Here is a 19,750-nt window from a genome sequence, read left to right on the forward strand (position 1 = left end):
TCCCACTTGAGGTCTACTTTGCTAAAATCAGCATAGATATCCGACTCCACCGAACTTATTCCTCCTTGTCTAGCATAATATTTAGTAACATTTTAAACTAATTAGTATGTATATATTTAAAATACTAACTAAAACTATAAAATATGAAATTCTTATCCTTTATTAATACTTAGAATTTCTTGTAACTCTCCACTATCCTTACCTAAGTAAATTTACCTAAAATAGTTTCCCTGTTAGACTGTGACCCACATGAGGGCAGGGATTCTATATGCATTGTTTGCTGTTCTAGTCCCAGCATTTGGCAGGGTGCCAGTCATGGAGGAGATGAGTATTAAACAGCTGTTGTATGGATTAGTGTTTACTGATGCCAGGGACAATGATAAAATGGTAATTGTGTTGATGTGAGAAGCATAAACATATGCAATCATACAGTACACATAAATGCACATTGAGAGCATGTCATAATTATGTAATACAAGTGGGATGATTTCAAAGGCAGTGGAAAGGCGTCTCCGTCTTGGCCTACTGATGGCTCAAAATATATACTTAGAGACTCAGTCATATGGCATACAATTTCCTCAGCCTGGTAATTCGTAGATGTTCTAAAGAGAGATAGCATGCCAAGCTGGATCCGCTTTGCATGCCTCAGTGGGAAAGGCTATCTTGTTATAGCCGTCAGGATTTGCTAATGTCAAGATGGGCATGAGAGCTGGGCACCCGTTAGACAAGGGTCCCAGGGTCTCCTTGAGAAAGGAGAGAATACTTGAGGAGCCTATGGAAACATTTTCCTAATTTAGCCTTTTGTATTGACCCAGCGTTGTGAGACTTCATACACGGATATGTACCAAGGAAGTGACAATAATTTCAGTAAGAATAGGAAAATTTTAGGAAGTTGATTATTTTTGCAGACTTATACATAGTACCGTGAAGACAACAGAACATTATTGAAAGAAAGTTTAGTTCAATTTTTTGAGCATATATATTATTTCAGGAATGGGTGGTAAGCACACTAATTAACTGTAGACATTTATACACACTCTGTATATGCTGTCCTTCACATTAAGAAAGGATATAGAGAAATTTTTAGAATGTATGTACATGAAGGTGTATGTGTAAATACTAATTAAGTGCTCTACCCATGCAGAGAAAGAAATATTTGATTTTCTGTTAATACTAATAATAGTAGTAATAGTAATAGCTACAGTTTATAACTATGTACCAGGTACTTTCAACCTCATAACTAGCCCAGGAAATAGGTACTGTTATTCCAACATTCAGATGTGGAAACTCAAATTTATAAGTATTAAGCAACTTAATTACTCTAGGCAAGACAGCTAGTTAAGTAGGAATGTAATACAAAACAAGGTGTGAATGACTCAAAATGCTTGATTTTATTCACTGTACTCCTCACCTCTACTTTGTGCAGAAATGCTCATAATGTAGGATTCCATGTAGCCATGTGAAAAAAAGATTGTTTTCAGATACTTTTACAGGTTCAGTGTCTCATTCTCAATGCCAAGATTCAACACTTCTAAGATCTCTGTCCTGACTTTTCTCTGGTTTTAAAGGAATAACTATTTTTTTAAACTTTTTATTTTGAACTAACTTTCTTTTTAAACAGTCAAAATGTGAATTTATTTTCTTTCCTGGAAATACTCAGATTTCCTAGAAGAAACAGATTATAGAATTTGGTGAATCACTTAGGAAAACGGCTTGACAGTTTGAAGCAAACCTTGTGTAACTTTTATGAAACACCTCCCATCCATTTGTCAGGTAGAATTTCCCAAGCACGTTCTTTTTTAGATTCCGTTGATTCCATTTTTAGGCGAGCATTACAGTAATAAGGCATTCTTTCACGTTGTGAAAGCTGTTCTCTCTTTTCCTTTTTAATTGAAGGATCAAGTATTCACACAGGGAGATATCTGCCACATTCAATCATCATCCAGACCTTGGGGGGAAACCTCGGTTGATATTCACATTGCCACACTGGACTGGAAAAAACAAACAAATATGTTTGGAGCATCTATATTCACTATGCGTGTTATTTTTATGACACACTAAAGCATTGTTTAATTCTTACAGTAAACAGAATTCTTCAATGTACATAGAGATACCTTGTATTAAATTTACATTGTATTGTATTGAATTTCCTTGGTTATATATGACAATCTTTTGGGCACCTTAGGAAATACAATTTGACATAACCTGATGAAGAAGCACAAAGATATATATCCCAGTGGATGTGCTTTATGGACAATTACGATTCAGCTTCCCTGTGAAAATTAAACACCTTAAAAATTCTACCATTATGGAAGGAGAAAGGTGATAAACTTCAAACTGCTTATGATAGAGAGCCAGCGGGAATTAAGTATCCATTTTGTGGATTATCCACTGAAGAACTAAATTTGTAGAACTGGATTAAATAACCTGATCCCCCATACCACATAGCATAATATTGTTTTATTTTCTTACAACTATCTTACTGATTATTAGCACAAGAGAATAAGCAAGAGAAAAGCACAAAAAATACAATACGGTGCAATATAATAATTCCCTGTCATTTTTTATGTTGTATATTTTTCTTTTGCCTCTTTAGATCCTCTCTCTACTCTCCTCCACTCAGCCCTGCATCCTACAAGGCTGACCTTTACTCACAGCATCAATGGGTTTCCTCTCTCTCTGGCTTCCTTTTGGTTTGTCCCTGGGCAGCAGCAGCAAGAGTTGAAAGAGTCAGAGGAGAAGGGAGTCTCAGAACTTTCTGCCAGGCTCTGGGCTCCAGGGCTGCCTTCCTCCACCAAAGGCTACAGCTCCTATCCAGTGGTCCTTCCCTGTCACTCCAGCTCTTTCTCCAGCTTCCTGAATCAGTTTTCATCCTCTCCCCTGCAAATTTAAGGATACTTACCGGCTCCTAGGAGTCCTGACTATTACTAACCGGTGATGCGTTATTATCACTTGGTGCTTTCCATTAACTCTACCCATATCCTTGTACATAGATCCTTCACTAAACTATCCTCATTTGTTCATTTGAGTTTCCATCAGGTTCCTACTGAGACCCTGACTCATGTCTAAATCTCATTTAATCCACAATTAACACACAGAATTTGGGGGGCTGGATGTAGTGTAAAGGTAAAATACTTCCTTTCATTCTGAGACTGGAAAAAGGAAATAAGTAAACAAACAAAAATTCTATTTTGTTGCACCTCGTTTTGGCACATTAGACATTTTTAAAGCAAATAAAGAGGGCTGTGCTCAAAAGTTCTAGTTGCAGATTGTTTATCTAATACTCCTGTGATATGTCATTTTTAAATAGTAATCAACTTACTGATATCTCATTGAAAGCTTTCAATTTATTATTATGAAATCTTTGTTATAACTAATCAAATAATGGTGTAAGAAATTTTTCCTCTTAATGAAGTAACTCCCAGTACAAAGTCAGTTTAAAGATCTGTTTCTCAAATAAGCCTTATTCCCTAACAAACCTGGACTAGGTTAGCATCTGCCTTCCCTCCCCCACCTCCCATGTTTTCTTCTGTTCCCTCTGATTCTCCTTTAATCAACTTTACATAAGTTGATCTAAGTGAGAAGTCACTTAGATTGAAAGTTTTCTGAAGGCAGGTACCAAGGCTGTTTTGATCACTTCTGTATTCCCAGCATGTAACACAATGCCTGGCACATAGTAGGTCCTCCATAAATATTTTCTGATGAATCAGATTACTATGCTAGTAGGTTACCAAAAACCAAAGCCACTAAATCCAGTATGTTTTTTTCAAAAATTATTTTATAGTATTTAGTAAGTAGCTGTGTTTTCACACTGTACTCTCTGGGCTTGATTGGAGTAGGGGAGGAATCTTATGTAAAGACTTAGCAAACACTTATAAGAAACTGCTAGGTGGTAGGATGAATGGATAAAGAAGATGTGGTACATATATGCAATGGAATATTACTCCGTCATTAAAAAGAATGAAATAATGCCATTTGCAGCAACATGGATGGACCTAGAGATTATCACACTAAGTGAAGTAAGTCAGAGAAAGACAAATATCATATGATATCACTTATATGTGAAATCTTAAAAAAATGATACAAATGAACTTATTTACAAAACAGAAACAGACTCACAGACTTAGAAAACGAAGTTATGGTTACCGGGGGTAAGTATGGGGGTAGAGATAGTTAGGGATTTTGGGATTGACATGTACAAACTGCTATATATAAAATAGATAACCAACAAGGACCTACTGTATAGCACAGGGAACTCTTCTCAATACTCTGTAATAACCTAAATGGGAAAAGAATTTGAAAAAGAGCAGATACACGTATGTGTATAACTGAATCACTTTGCTGTATACCGGAAACTAACGCAACATTGTTAATCAACAATACTCTAATAGAAAATAAAAAATAGAAAAAAAAAACCCTGCTAGGTGATGACAGACAGCGTACAAGTAAGGAATACAGACCTGTCTCAAATGTGTTTTTGAGAGATGTGCAGATTATTTTTCTTACAAGAAACATGCAGTTCGTGACATAGATCAGAGTAGGAGGAGACAGCCTCAGCTGAGATTCCCATAACAAACCGGGCTTGAACTTATCCTGGAAGAAATGGGTAGCTCTAAGCTCATGCCTTTTATGTGCATAACACCTAATTCCTGTGGGACTTTCATATCTGCTCACTCATTTGATACTCACATTAACTCAGGCCACCGGGGCAAGGAATAGTGTCCCAATTTTACTGGAGAGGAAATAAAAGCTTAGAAAATGTGAGTTCCTTAGCCAAGCTTTAAAGGTGCGTAGTCGCGAGAGAAGAGCCACGTGCAGTGAGAGAAAGTTCTTCAAAGGGCAGCCACCAGCTGGGAAGCCTTCCACTTTGCCCCCTGATTTTGTGTCTGTGGCTTATTTTTTCTCCACTACATTTAAGAGAGTGCCCAGAACATAGTAGGCACTCAGTAATTACTGTGCTGATTGAATGTATAATCATTTACATGTACAGGCATAAAATAGACACTTAAAAATAATTGGCCATGGGCTTCCCTGGTGGCGCAGTGGTTGAGAATCCGCCTGCCAATGCAGGGGACACGGGTTCGAGCCCTGGTCTGGGAAGATCCCACATACCACGGAGCAACTAGGCCCGTGAGCCACAACTACTGAGCCTGCGCGTCTGGAGCCTGTGCTCCGCAACAAGAGAGGCCGCGATAGTGAGAGGCCCGCGCACTGCGATGAAGAGTGGCCCCCGCTTGCCGCAACTGGAGAAAGCCCTCGCGCAGAAACGAAGACCCAACACAGCCAAAAATAAATAAAAATTAAATAAATTAATTTTTAAAAAATCTTAAAAATAATTGGCCATAAATGTATAATCCTGCAGCTCTATTTTTTTTCCTCCTGACAAATATGGAGCAGGCATCTTTTCATGTCAGTATACATAGCTCTCCCTCATTTTTTCTAAAAGCTTAATCGAAAGTCATTGAATGAAACCACAGCTCTATCCCACCATGAGGGTACCAGGTACATGACTAGTGTGCATTCTTTGGTGCAACTGCATCTCATCAATGCCAGCTAACCATTACTTATAAACAGCATTGACACTGAGGTCAGGTGCTTGGTCCAGTACACAGTGGTCAGATGGATTCTGGTTTATCTTGAGGTAGTGTAGCAAGAAAGATTCAGCCAAGTTAGAGCCTAGGCTAAGGGAAAGGCCCCTGAATCAGCTGTTAACCCCCTCCTTCTCAAACTAAGCAAACTAAATGTAAGGAATAAAAAAGAAAGCTGGTATAGCTACTTTAATATCAGATGAAGGAGATATTCAGGCAAACAGGATTATTAGAGATAATCAGGTAACTTCATATTGATAAAAGGTTTACTAAAATTAAGAACTTTTTTTTCGGGCTTCCCTGGTGGCACAGCGGTTGAGAATCTGCCTGCCGATGCAGGGGACACGGGTTCGAGCCCTGGTCTGGGAAGATCCCACATGCCGCGGAGCAACTGGGCCCGTGAGCCACAATTACTGAGCATGCGCGTCTGGAGCCTGTGCTCCGCAACGAGAGGCCGCGATAGTGAGAGGCCTGCGCACCGTGATGAAGAGTGGCCCCCGCTTGCCGCAACTAGAGAAAGCCCTCACACAGAAACGAAGACCCAACACAGCCATAAATAAATAAATAAATAAATAAATAAAAGTTAAAAAAAAAATTTAAAAAAAAATAAAAAAAAATAAAAAAAAAAAAAAAGAACTTTTTTTTCATCAAAATGTGCTGTAAACTAAGTGCCTGAAAAGATAAGTAACAGAATGGGATATGATATTTACAACACGTGTAACTATCAGAAGACCAGTATCCACAATATATAAAGTATTCCTAGGAATCAATAATAAACTGGGGAAAGATCTAAAAAAGCATTTCGCAAAAGAAAAAAAAATTAAATGGCTGATAGACATAAGGAAATGTACTCAGTCTCTTTAATAAGCTGGGAAATAAAATAATACCAAAACAAGGCACAATTTTATGCAAAAAAATACTGGCAAAAATTTAACAGCATGACTATACAAGGTCTTTTTGAGGATATGGAACAATGAGGACTCACAGGCACTATTGGTGGTAATGGGAATTGATGTACTTTGAAAAAGAGTTGAGCATTGTCTTACTAGACAATTGAATATATCCCAACAACTCCACTCCAGTATCTATACCCTAGGAAACTTGTACACATGAGACTCAGGATCCATGTGCAAAAATGATTATAGCTACATTGATATATCAGCCAAAATGTAGAAACCATCTAAATATCAACAATAGAATAAATATATAAATTGCGCCATACAAAAATACTGTACAGCCATGGAAATGAGCAAAGTATGGCTACCCTCAACAACATGGATAGAACTGGTGCATATTATGTTGAACAAATAATGATGCAAAAATTGCATAAATATGATTTCATTAATTCAAAGTAGAAAACACACAAAACTTAATTGCTTTGTTTAGAGATGCATTCTTAGGTAGAAAAGCAAGAAAATGGTTCTTAAAGTCAGTCTAGTTGTCTGTGGCGGGGGGAAGGGTTGGAATCATGAAGGACTCAAGACATTTGCAGGGTGCTGGCAATATTCTATTTTTTAATCTTGGCGATGGTTATAGGAGTTTTGCTTTTTAACTTGTTTTAAAAATGTAACATATTTTACGCACTTTTCTATACTATGTTTTATTACATAATTTTTAAAAGATAGAAAAAAAAATAGATCCACAGAAGTTGGCGAGTATCCTGTTTGGTGCTCTGTGGAGTCTGAATGCTTCAGTGCCAACCATCACGGCCAAGTTAACAAACCTCTGTCAAACCTGTTTTTCTCATCTGTAAAGGAAAAGTGAAACTCTTTCTGCTTTCATGGGTATTTCCTGAGGACTAAGGTATCTGATTAAAACATAAATACAGTTGTTATTTTTTCAGCATCAACTTCCTCTGCCTTTCAAGTGTTTGCCTCTTCTGTCATGCTTCCCTACACAACAGTTTTTGTTTTGTATTTTAGTTAAATGTTGTTTTATGAGATAATTCTAGATTTACATGCAGTTGTAAGAAATAATGCAGAGAGAGCCCATGTGTGCTTTGTCCAGTTTCCCCTAATGGCCAACATCTTCCAAAGCTATAGTACACTATCGCAATGAAAATTTTGACACTGATACAGTCAAGATACAAAACAGACCCATAACTTTCTTTTTTAATCCTCAAATGAAAATCAATCCCTTTTAAACCATTAGTATAGAGGCAAGCTAGTTCTTCGGTAGCAGGTTTTTATGAGTTTTTTTATTGGGAATTTCACAGTCCATCTCTGATAAAGAGAGACAGCTCTCTCTTCGACTAGTGACGTTGTTATACCATATTTAGTCTAACACATCCCAGTCCTAAGCTCATGTTTGTTTTTTTAAAAAAGAGAAAGTACAGTTGACCCTTGAACAGTAAGGGTGATGTGATAGAAAATCCACGTGCAATCCTCCCTCAGCATCCGTGAGGGATTGGCAGGACCAACTGCAGATACCAAAATCCGCAGGTGCTCAGGTCCCCATAGTCAGCCCTCCCTACCTGTGGTTCTGCATCTGTGGAATCAGCCGACCTCGGATTGTGTAGTTTTGTATTTATTGAAAAAAATCCACATATAAGTGGACACATGCAGTTCAAACCCATGTTGTTCAAAGGTCAACTATATATAAAAGTGTTAAAGATATTTCTCTTAGAATATACCACATACTACTGCCGAAATGTGACATTTCCACATCCCTGCCTGGGTTACAACTAGTTATGATACATTCAGGAAAATGTGGCTTTAAAAATTATTAATATTAGTTTTTCTTTTTGGTATTTTCATCTGTCCTACTTTTCCCTACCTCCATGGTCTTCCCTACGCCAGTATTATATATATCATTCTAGGTTAATTTTTCTAAATAAGACTTTCATTATACCCCTAGTCAGTACATAAAAACATCAGTGATTCTCCTGTGCGTCATAAAATCCCAACTTCTTGGAGCAGCATTCAGGCTCTAACTCCCTTTGAATCCTTATTTTCTATTAGACTTTAACCAATTACAGCAACAACAGGAAAATACTGGTCTATTCAGGATATCTTTACTATACCTTGCACTTGCTTCCTTCCACACATTGGTAAATATCATTTCCCTACCAGGGACATCTTCCTGAGTCATTGCCTTTTCACCTTGTATCATTTATAGAAGAACCTATGGAAGATGAAGCTTCTTTGCATTGAAGACTTGGCTGCTCTGAAAAGCTTTTACCACTCGCTTTAGCCAGAGTGATTGTTCCCTGCTAGAAGCTTCTGTACTTACTGTCTATACCATTTGTTGGTCATAAAGGTTTTGTGGTGCTTATCACTCATCTAACTCCTGGATTGTTATTTAGTTAGACCTGTGTTTAACCCTTTTCTTACTTCCATAAAGGTAGATACTATTTCTTATTCTTTCTGTGCCCCAAAGCACCAAGCATAGTACCTTTCAGGTAATTGATTTTCAATAAATACATGTGAATTTTTTCATTAGGCTCATCCTCATTGCTTTTAGGGCTAGAGCATGTTCATCAGTTCTTAATTTGAGTGGAATTCCTGCATGTTTTAGAAGAGAAAATTAGGCTGGAAATGGATAACAGGAGTAGTGGCAGCAGTGAGATGAGATTGCCAGAGCCCAGCGCTGAATTTATCCGTGTATGACTTTGGGAAGTAGCTTAGCCTCTCTAAGACTGCATTGCCTCATCTCCATAACAAGGCAAATAACAGTTCTAACTTCTTGGTGTTGTCACAGTTAACAGAAATAATTCATATTAAGCGTGCCGCCTATTGTCCGACTCAAAGTAAGTGTTCAGTACATTTTTTAATAATTAAGTGTTTTATAATTTCAAAAATACTTACATGGCATTTTAAGAACTTGGCATTTTACTTTTTCCAAAGCTATCCGTACATGTCCTGTGCTCTAGTCAAAGAAAGAAAGTGCCTTCTTAGGCTATGCTTAAAATGTCCACTAGATTATATTCACTAGTTTTTGTACCTCACTTTGGGAATCTGAGGTCAATAAAAATTGTTGTGTTAAGAGATATTTTAGACTTATTACTTAATGTATGTTTTGAGAACTGAATTATACAATGTTTCATATCATACTAATATTATTTATATCAAAACATTTGCTAATAAAAACAAGCTATGAAATTTGCTTGCCTGTCTTGATAAGAAATGGACTGTTCTTTTCAAATGGTATCTCTTATTGTCCACAAATTTACCAGGAAATTTGACTTTGTGTCCTTAATTCAAGATTTTATAATTAATGGCCTTGCCCAAATCAGATCAGAGGAAACCCCTTGACTTAGGCTCTTCTGGGGGGAGGGGGGCACGGGTGGATTCCAGCTCTAAACCACAATAGTATCCCACTTTGGTCTGACCTTAGATCTGGTGATTGGCTGGTAAGACCTGGACCAAAAGGCAGAAAACCCAGAGAGGTCAACACTGCTAGTCTGTTTCATCCTCACAACATGCTTATGGTGACCCCAGCTTCCTGGCTCTGGGACAGGAAACTCATCTTGCTAGTACTGGCGAAGACCTGATTGATCACTGATTGCATGTGACATGATCAGATATGTGTTTTGAAAACTGCCCCTCTGACTGTATTATCAAGAATAAATTTTGTGGGAGCATGAATGCATCAAAACACTTAGGTGGCTATAATTGTTAGGTACGAAATGGTGGCAGAATGGACTAGATGCCCATGGATATAGAGATGGGGAAAGATCAATTTGGGATGTAAGGTCTACAGGACTGAGGATGGAGTTGGTGTGGTGGATGAAGTAGAGAAGAGTGTCCAAAATGACTTAAAAGGCCAACCGTATTTATCCAGTGCACACTGGTTCTACAATTGATCTTTTAGCCCCATAAATCTTTTAGCATCCTACAAATACTGTTGAATATTGATCACCTAAGAAAGCTGGGTAACTGTGTGTGTGTGTGTGTGTGTGTGTGTGTGTGTGTGTGTGTATATGAGTGTGAGATCTCACCTGCCCTGAGTCTGGACTTCAGTCTCATCCACTCCTTATGCATCCTGAATTGTAAAAATGTGAGCAGTTGAATTAACTGTTGCAAATGTCACTTAATTTCATTCTCAGCTCATTTGCCATGTGCTCGTCTTACTCTGAGCCCTTCTCTCAGTAACTGTCTATTATTTCTTTATCCAAAGTTCTAAATGTCATGGTTATAGTTTCTCAGCAGAGCTTGCTAGGGGCTGACTTGTTAGAGTCAAGTAGACAAAACAAAGAAGTTACTTTTGAGAGCCTGTCACTGAGGGAGAGTGGAGAACTCAAAAAGGAGATGTAAGACTTGAGGAAGTGTAGCCACTGAGTGATGTTTAAGGGGAAGAGCTGGGTAAGTATCCTCTATCTCCTCAGTCCTCTAGGGTATCATTGAATTAGCAAGTATAGTCTCTGATGTCTGTAATGCACAGTTTGAATCATCACAGAATGATTCAGTTATATTCATTATTGTCTGTGTGAAACTATAGGAAAGTGTGTAGTGCTTGCTGGAAAGATTTCCTTTGAAAATGGTTAAGATTTTTAAGTTTGTGCTTCAGGGATGAGACTGAGTTATAACGAAAATTACCTCCTATAAAATATCTCATTACCCATTATGTCAGATAAATGAGATATTATGCACATAATTCCAGCAGAAAAGAAGTTCTCTGTTCCCCAATTACGTAAGAAAAGGGAAATATTGATTTGGGTACTTTCTGTTTCAATGTTGAAAAGCAGATCAAGAAGATAGAGTTTCAGGAGTCAAAATTTCTTTAAGAGCTTCTGCAACATGTGATTTGCACATAAGTGCAATAACATAAGTGATTTTCACATTGTGTGCCCATCACATACAATGATTGCTTAGCAGAGTGCCTGGCATATAATAATTTCTTGTCTTTATTATTATATTATTAGTGTGATTTTATCTGTTTTTCTTCTCTTAAATTTTCAATGTGCTAGTTGGTTTCTCACTATGTACCTCTCATTTCTTAGCTTTAATTCATTTGTGCTTTTGTGTGTCAAGTATTAAATGACATTAAAGCAAATACTCTCTATAAGTATTCTTTGAGTTACCATAGATGGTCACATTAGAATGAAGAACAGTTGCTGGCAGCTGCACTTTTTTGTGGAGCCAGAGTGATACCTGATAGTAAAATGAAGACACTTTCTCAAAAATTTGGGAAGTAAGGAAAGTGGACCTGCTTTCAGAAAGAGACATGGTACAGAGTTATCTTCAGAAAGGAAAATGGGTCAAAGCACTAGCTTTTTAAAGTATTAGCTCATTTAAATTTTAAAAAGCTTTCATCCTAAAGGATGTATTGATCAAGATCTAATTGGTCAAATAGAAAATGTGTTAGGTATTCAAGACAGACTATATTTAATATTGTACAAGGAGTTGGTTACAAGAGCATTGGGAGGACCAGAAGAAAAAAAAAAGGGAGAAGGAGGAGGCGGATACCAGAAGAACAAAAAGCGTGATTGCCAGCAAGGTGCTTAGTTTCCTGGGCAGGAGCTGAGCTGTGGGCCCGCTGCTGGATCTGCTGATTTGAATTGGATGCTTGAACCATCAAGAGCCACCGAGATTCCACTACTGAAGAAGCTGCAAATGCGGAAGAGGAGCGTGTGATGTCCAGACTGCGTGGTGTGGCCCCTGCTTGGCTGTGTAGTGACAGTCAGCAAAGGCGTCTGCTCTTGGAGCTGGAAGCTGGATGTTTTCTTTCTTCCTGCTTCTGCCCTTCTAGCAATGCCTCCTCTTGGTGAAACTTACTAGAAAGTCAACCAGCAAGAGAGCTACAAATGTAATGTGCTAGCTCTTGGGCTCAGTGCACAGAGCAGACTAGAAGTGTGGATGTAGAGCTGTGATCAGATGACTTAGATGAATAAGCAGCTGAGCTATTCAGCCGCCATGCCCACTCTTCTACCTTCTATTACTTTCCACTACTGACGATAATCACTGCATGCTTCCACCCCAAATGATACTACGCTGCTTTGGACAGATGAAGATGCTCTTACCCTCTGTCACTATAGTCACATCTCGGTAGTATTAGTTCCCCTTTCAGTTTAGATACAACCCACCTGGATATTCTACAACTTAAAAACTAAACTATAAACTAAAACCCATGAACTTTTTAAATATAAATCAATAGGGAAAAGGAGGAGGGAAAATTTGTTATATACAAATCTCTACGTAATAAGCACGAAATAAAAAATAACGTCTATAATTCTTGCTTCTATAACTAGTTAAGGACATAGTTGATATTTACACCTTCTTCCCCTTGCTCTCAGCCAGTTGCCCATCTGTTTGGGATTCTTGACCTAGCAATGCAACCAAATGTGTACTACTAAAAGGTCTGTGTCCTTAGTGGTTGTGGCTTAAGTTACTTTAGACTTTTAAACGTTACATATTCGGACCTGGTCAGATAAAGGGATGTCCTTGGGAAAGTCCAGAATGTCAGCATGCAGAATGAAGCTAATTCCTCCTTCCACATAGTAATTTTTTCTTTGCCTGTTGATCTAGTTGCAGGAGGATCCCAAATTGCCTGGTATCAATAATATTCTCAGTTTCTAATTTACTGGTACCTTGGTGATGCCCCATGATATAAGTATTCCTCTTTGTGAGTAGAGAAAGCACGAATAGTTTGTGTAGCATATGAAGTATAATAGTGAGAGGTAATATGCTGACTACCTTCTCTTGAGTCCAACATTTTCTCACTATAGAAAAACCAGCATCAAATACAGGTTCCTTTTTCAAAGCAGACGTAGCATCCTGTAGGAACCCCAGATCCACAGGGTGTTATCACTCAACTTGGGCTGTAAGGTAGGCTTCCAGAGGCCAATTCGGCAATCTCCCAGACTATGGGTTGATGAGGTATATTGTAAGATGGATAACTTCCATAGTTATAGTTAGGTCACTTCCTCCTTCCTTTGCTATAAACTGATTTCTTAATCAAAAGCAGCATTGTGAGAGATATTCTGACAACAGGCACAGCATTCCATAAGTTCACAGACGATGGAGCTGCCAGACCACTGTGAACAGGTTCTAGAAGTGAGCAACTCCTTCCCAGGAGAGAGGGACGCTTGCAAAAAGTCTCCTGGTATAATGATTCCCAGAGTGAAGCTGTCCCTAATATGATGATGGGTGAAGGTTTGATCTACTTTCAGGACATTCACAAGACCAGATCTGCTGTTCATAAGGCTGAGAGTCAAGCATCCTGGAAGTCATCTCTCAGGGACTCTCTTGATGACCTTTGATTTTGCTAGAGTCTTTGTTTCAAAACTCATTCTTCCTCTAAATCCTGATTTTGAGCTATTCTATAATATCAACCTTCTAGCAAGTTTCTTTTCACATTTCAGGTATCTAGGTATCTTTTTCCTGTAGTCTTGAATTTTCATTCTGTATTGGATGCTGGTATTTTATTCCTATGCTGCGTATACATTAATGTATTCATTCAGTCAATATTTTTTAAGTACCTACTATGTTTTAGTCATAGTGCTAAGCTCTAGAAATACACAGGTGAGGAAGAGTCAAGATTGCCTTGGGGATCCTGTAGCCCATTGGCAATGTCAGGCAATTAAATAAGGAATAATGATACTAATAACGTGAGAAGTGGGAAAGTAAATACTATGATGAAGATGTGCTGTGTGCTAGTGGAGAGGCACCCAACATCTGTCCTCAGGGAAGGCTATCTGACAGATAAACAGTTAAGCCCTCAAGGACACACCCAGGAGGCCACTGTGAAATTAATTTTAGTTTGAAAGAGGTTCTAATTTAGCATGCAAGCAAAGTTCTGTTTCCCCCAGTATAATGTTTAATGAGTGTGGGGATGCTGTATTTCCAGTGAACAGAGATCCCTAACTTCCTTTTAATGCATGTTTGGATGCAATAAATCAAATGATTATATTAGCCATATAAATGATTATATTAGTCATTCAGTCTCTCAAATCTCTGTTAGTTGATTTCATGAAAATGCACATAACTTCTGAAATAAATTTAAGTTGATCATTAAATCTAGCAAATCATAGTTTCTCTAACCCATTCACGAGTGTCTCATAAATGTAATCCGTGCAAATTGCCAAGGCTTTCTGTTTAGGTGATTCAGTGTTGTAATTGAGAGCATGGGCTCTGGAGACAGACCACCTAGATTCAAATCCTGACTCTGAAACCTGCGAGCTTTGTGACCTTGAGCAAGTTACCTAAGCTATCTGTGCCTGATTTTCCTCATCTATGAAATGGTGATAATAATACTGCCTTTATTATAGTGGTACTGTGGGGAGAGAGTTAAAAAGGAAGATGCTCTTGGAACAATGCCTGACACATCCTGAGTCACACACAATGCATTACCCAACAAGGTCATTGGACTTCTAAAGCACATCTATTAGGATATCATTTTAGAAAGCAATACAAATTATAAATGTACTTAATTTATTCATTTTTTATATGGAACACCAATGACAGCAGTTAACGTGATGCAATAGAAAGATTCCTATACTGGGACTCTTGGGTTCTATTTGTGTCTCTATACTAATTAGCTTAACATTTTGATACTCAAGAGTTTAAAGCCGGTTTTATCCTTTGGAAAGAGACGGGGTTTAGACTAAGGGAGAGACTGTGATTCCACGAAATTAGAAATCATATCAAGAAGTGCTTGCTTCTTTTAAGATATTCTTTGCTATTGTCTAACAATCATACTAAAAGGCAATTATTATCTTCCCAGGTGTTATCACAAGTTACAGACTATATCTAGATGGTATATTAATTCACAATTCCTCAGAACTCAGCTGTCATGCTTCTGGATTTGCTCCTTGGAGCTTACATTCCTTCAGAGTCCAAGCCTGCACGGCCAAAGGTTGTGCTCTGGGCCCACTGGTGAGTGTATGAATTTACATTCTGGAAATGTATTAAATGTCAGATGACAATGAATAGGCAACTCTGCACAGCTAGCCTTTCAAGTTGGATGGGAGAGTTTCTTTTTATAAAATTTCAATTAAGGGTTAGTAGGATTTTATATTCAACATAAATTTCAAGACTGCACATAGGTCTAGTGAAAGACAGAATCTACATTTTACTGAAATTTTAAATGGTAAGTTGACCAGCTGAGCAGGCATACATACAATTTTGCCTAATTTAGTGACATATTTAAAGTGGATGTTTTTCTTCCAAGTAATGAACTCGACCACTTGAGTAAGTTTATGATTAAAAAGTGAAATTAATTAAAAGCGCATAACTGCCACAATATGTCAACACTGCTTCCCGACAAGTATGTTAATCAATTAAAAGATTGTTTGCCTCATCCATTAGAATAATATATTTTAATTTCATGAGCGTGATATATTAATAAGAACAGTATTTAAAATTACATTAATATCAGCTTTTGATATCCACATTTCAGAAATCTATATCTACGTATATTTCATTTGCAGTTGAAAGATAGACAAAATTGTGCTTTTTATTACTGGTATAATTTTCAAAACCCAATTGATTGTACATAATTGTCATAGACCAGCATGACATTCTTTAGTTTCAAAACATATCATTTGACTCTTGTGCATATTTCTTGATTGATTAGACTTAGCTTCTTTTAAGGGACATGCTCATTCATTTTAGATATTTTTTGGCAGTCTTTCCTAATGGCCTATCATTTTAATGCATTTTGTCTTCATTGAAGAGTGTATTCTATAAATATTACCTTGAAAAACAGCTCGACCATTTAATTTTTTGCTTCCTTATTTTTGCTCACACCTCCCATTTCGCTTCAGAGATTGGTTGCTTTCCAAGCTGCTGACATCATCTATCAGTGGAGCTGAGCTGTAGTCTTTATTGCCATTAAGTATTTTATAGCCTGGACCCCTCTGATGGTTACTTACTCTTAAAAGCAGGAATGGCAATAGGCCAGCCTTTCTTCTCCATTCAAAAAAGAAAAAGAAACAAAAGAACACGTCCTATGAGCTTGAAACTGAGACTTTTTCAAAAATATAAAGTGCAAATTGTGGTCCTGGCTACTAAACTGGGTCCCACTCTGTCTCCTGATGTTCTGGTAACTTTAAACAAGGGGGACATGGTTATCAATCTATGTCTTGTACAGATAGTAGGCGATGTTGACCTGAAGGAATCAAATTCCACAATGCCTGATGGGAAGGAGGAAACCGAATTGGATTGTAAAACCCTACTCTCCCACGGCCTCACACATCCTAGACTCAGTTCCGAATTAAAGCACAGAGTTATTTTCTCCTTTTGGTCTTTTTCTTTATCCTGTGCTCAGTATACAAACACTGTTCCCAAATCAATGATCCATCTCTAATTAGTGGGATTGAACAACAATGTCTTTATTTAGAACAAGTCAACTCTATATTGCCAAGAAGTTAAAACCCATGGTCTTCAATTGATTTCTGAAATATTTTTTTACCAATTACAATACATGTTATGCACTTAAGAGATTACATATTTGAGTATTCTAGATAGCTCTGGATATCTATCACAATCATGAAAGATATTACAGATTCAACTCTTTTTGTTGATGATGATTTTTTTGAATGTGTCCTTGATTTAAGAAATCTAGGAATCAATCTTAAAAGCCAGAATTATCATTAAATCATAATATGATGTTCAACAAAATCCAGCCAAATTGTGTGTATATATATCACTTAAGGGTATTCTTTATCTGAAGCCCAATGTTATAGCAAATATTTCATTGAAACAAAAAAATTTATGATCTCTATTTTTAAATCTTTTGCTGGAAGAAATCAAAGAATTAATTTTCCAGAGTCAATTTTTTTTTCTTCACCTAACAACATTCCTTAATGGTAACTCTTGGTTTTTAGAAAGACAAGCCTGTTTGTTTCACCACTTACATATTTAATATTATTGTTTTTCATGCACACAGGGAAATACCATTCAATGTTTCCTATGACAAATATGCTCTATAGTCTTGAATGTGGTCTGGTTCACCCTCAAAATTTTCCAGGTTGCTCGTATAATAAACCAAAACAAAAAAAAAAGGACAAATTCGATAAAATAGAATATTTTTAAAATAAAAATACTTACATAAATTCCATATTCTTACCACCTTAATGTAGCATTAGTACAATATTTTTTGTGCCCTTAGACTAGCCAGGTTTATTCCCTGTTATTCGTGATTCAGAAGAAATTGCTCTGTACTATCTGAAAAAAAAAAAAAAAAAAGAGATTTCTGTGTGTTTTGTTCAGTTCTTGTCCATTTACACAATGTATTTGGATTTTAAAGAAATTCCAACGTAAAAAACAATTTACAGTGCCTTTGATCTTAATTTTTTAAGATGCTAATGTGCACTGTCAAATTAAATCCAGTAATTGAGGTTTCATAAATGTTTGAAATAATGAAAAAAAATGAACAGAAAATGCAGCACCAGAAGAACTATTTAAATGCTTTCCTTTTTTTCAATTATATTATTGAATTGCAATTAGAAACCCTTCACATTTTGTGTTTCTATAATAATATGCAATAAATTTGTCCATAGGAAAATCACTTTGCTTTTGTTTGTTTGTTTTTCTCTTATCCACTGTTAGATAACACTGGTAGACTCTAAGATGGGGAATTTTATGACTGTATCTGGCCTTGGAACATTCATTAGATTCAATTCTCCAAGGACCCTCTTAAGGATGAAGTGTGAAACTATAGGTCACTGCTGCATGATATGGTTAAAAAGCTGCCTTGGTTTCTTGGTGATGGCATGCTTATACAGATAAACACACCCAGACACACATGTACACATGCTCATATTTTCACAGCCATTTTTTAAATAAAGAAACAAATAAATTTTGTTATTTAAGACATCTAAACCTTAATGGCAATAAATGTTATGGTCAAGAAAATCCCATGTGGGAAATCTATCCTATACCTGCTATTTTTCCCCCATGCCTCCTTGGAAAACATGCTTTATTCTATGAAACCTTAGATTTCTCAACTATTACAAAAGGAAAATAATGCCTACTTTACAAGGGGTTGCTGTGAAAATTTAAATGAAATATTTATACAAAGTTTTCTGGTACATGGTAAGAGTTGTATTAAGGATAACAATTTTATTGAAATGTTTGTTTTCATTGCATATTTATTCTCAAATATTTTTTTTTTCTGTGTCAAGGGAGTTTCCCAGGTGAAAGCCAAGTCAACCTTCTAGAATGCCTTTTCCTTAGCATTTTTTAAGGCAAGATTGATAAAATGGTAATTAAAAAAAAAAAAAACAAGTCAGAGCAAAATAGTACAACTGCCAAATTTAATATAGTGTAAAAGCACTGAAGTATTTATCCATATACATAAGGAAATTTTAAAATTCTATTTATTTCAAATTAACCAGATATTTGAGAATAATAATATAATTATCTGGATTTTCCCTTAATTCTTCAACTTTTTGAGTCTCCTTTTATTTGGAACCCTTTAAAATCATTTTCTATACAATAATTTGAACTACATACATAGATATAAACCAATTGCATTTGTTATGAAATATTTAAATGATGAATTGATATTTTTCTAGTCAAGTTTCTTTATCATTTTTTGTACATAGCTATTAGACTAAAAAAATGACTAGGAGTTATAGATCTAAAGAACCCCATAGCCTTTCTCAGATGAAAATAAAACATGTCGTGACCTCATACTTATTAAAAATTAACACACTGTCTTTTCCACATTTATTTTCATAATTGAGAAAGTGTATTCGTCCTAACAAATGAAGGCTACATAATTGAGAAAATTTGCCTGACTAAGGATTTCATGTTTGGTCACCTTCCTGTGAGGCGTGAGCCTGTATTTTAAGAATAAGATCAAAATTACCAACCTATTCAGTAAATCTGAAAAGGCCAAACATTTATGAGGGATGCTTATGAGTTTGTGGTGATTAGTTAACAAATTTAAGCCAGTTATTAAAAGATGCTAAAATATCCTGAACCCCTTTCTACTTTCTTTCCAACTTCATCTTCCTCTGTTCTCTTAGTTATTTTACTTATTTAGCTATTAAAATCTTTCTGGCCCCTGTGCAGTGAAGGCTTATATTTATTTCAGATTCCTTCTCTTCAAATAAGTCATTTTTTGTTCTTTTCTGCATACATTCATTACTACTATATTAATGAAATTTCAACTTTTTGTGATTTTACTTTAGGGATAGAGTCACTCAGGTACATTTATCTCTTGATGTCTGGCATGGTGCCATTTGCACATACCTGGTAGCAACACAACTCAGA

The 19,750-nt window shown here is 36.6% G+C and overlaps 1 protein-coding gene across 2 annotated transcripts in view; it reads left to right on the forward strand.

Moving 5' to 3' along the window:
* USH2A (usherin) overlaps positions 1 to 19,750 on the forward strand; it is an 816,496-nt gene that overhangs the window by 423,378 nt on the left and 373,368 nt on the right. For both annotated transcript variants that reach the window (XM_036853226.1, XM_036853215.1), the window contains exon 35: positions 15,252 to 15,403. In XM_036853226.1, the coding sequence (XP_036709121.1) occupies positions 15,252 to 15,403 (152 nt within the window). The remainder of the gene's footprint in view (positions 1 to 15,251; positions 15,404 to 19,750) is intronic.

Source organism: Balaenoptera musculus, chromosome 1, assembly GCF_009873245.2.
Source record: "Balaenoptera musculus isolate JJ_BM4_2016_0621 chromosome 1, mBalMus1.pri.v3, whole genome shotgun sequence".
In the NCBI taxonomy this organism is placed as follows: Eukaryota; Metazoa; Chordata; class Mammalia; order Artiodactyla; family Balaenopteridae; genus Balaenoptera; species Balaenoptera musculus.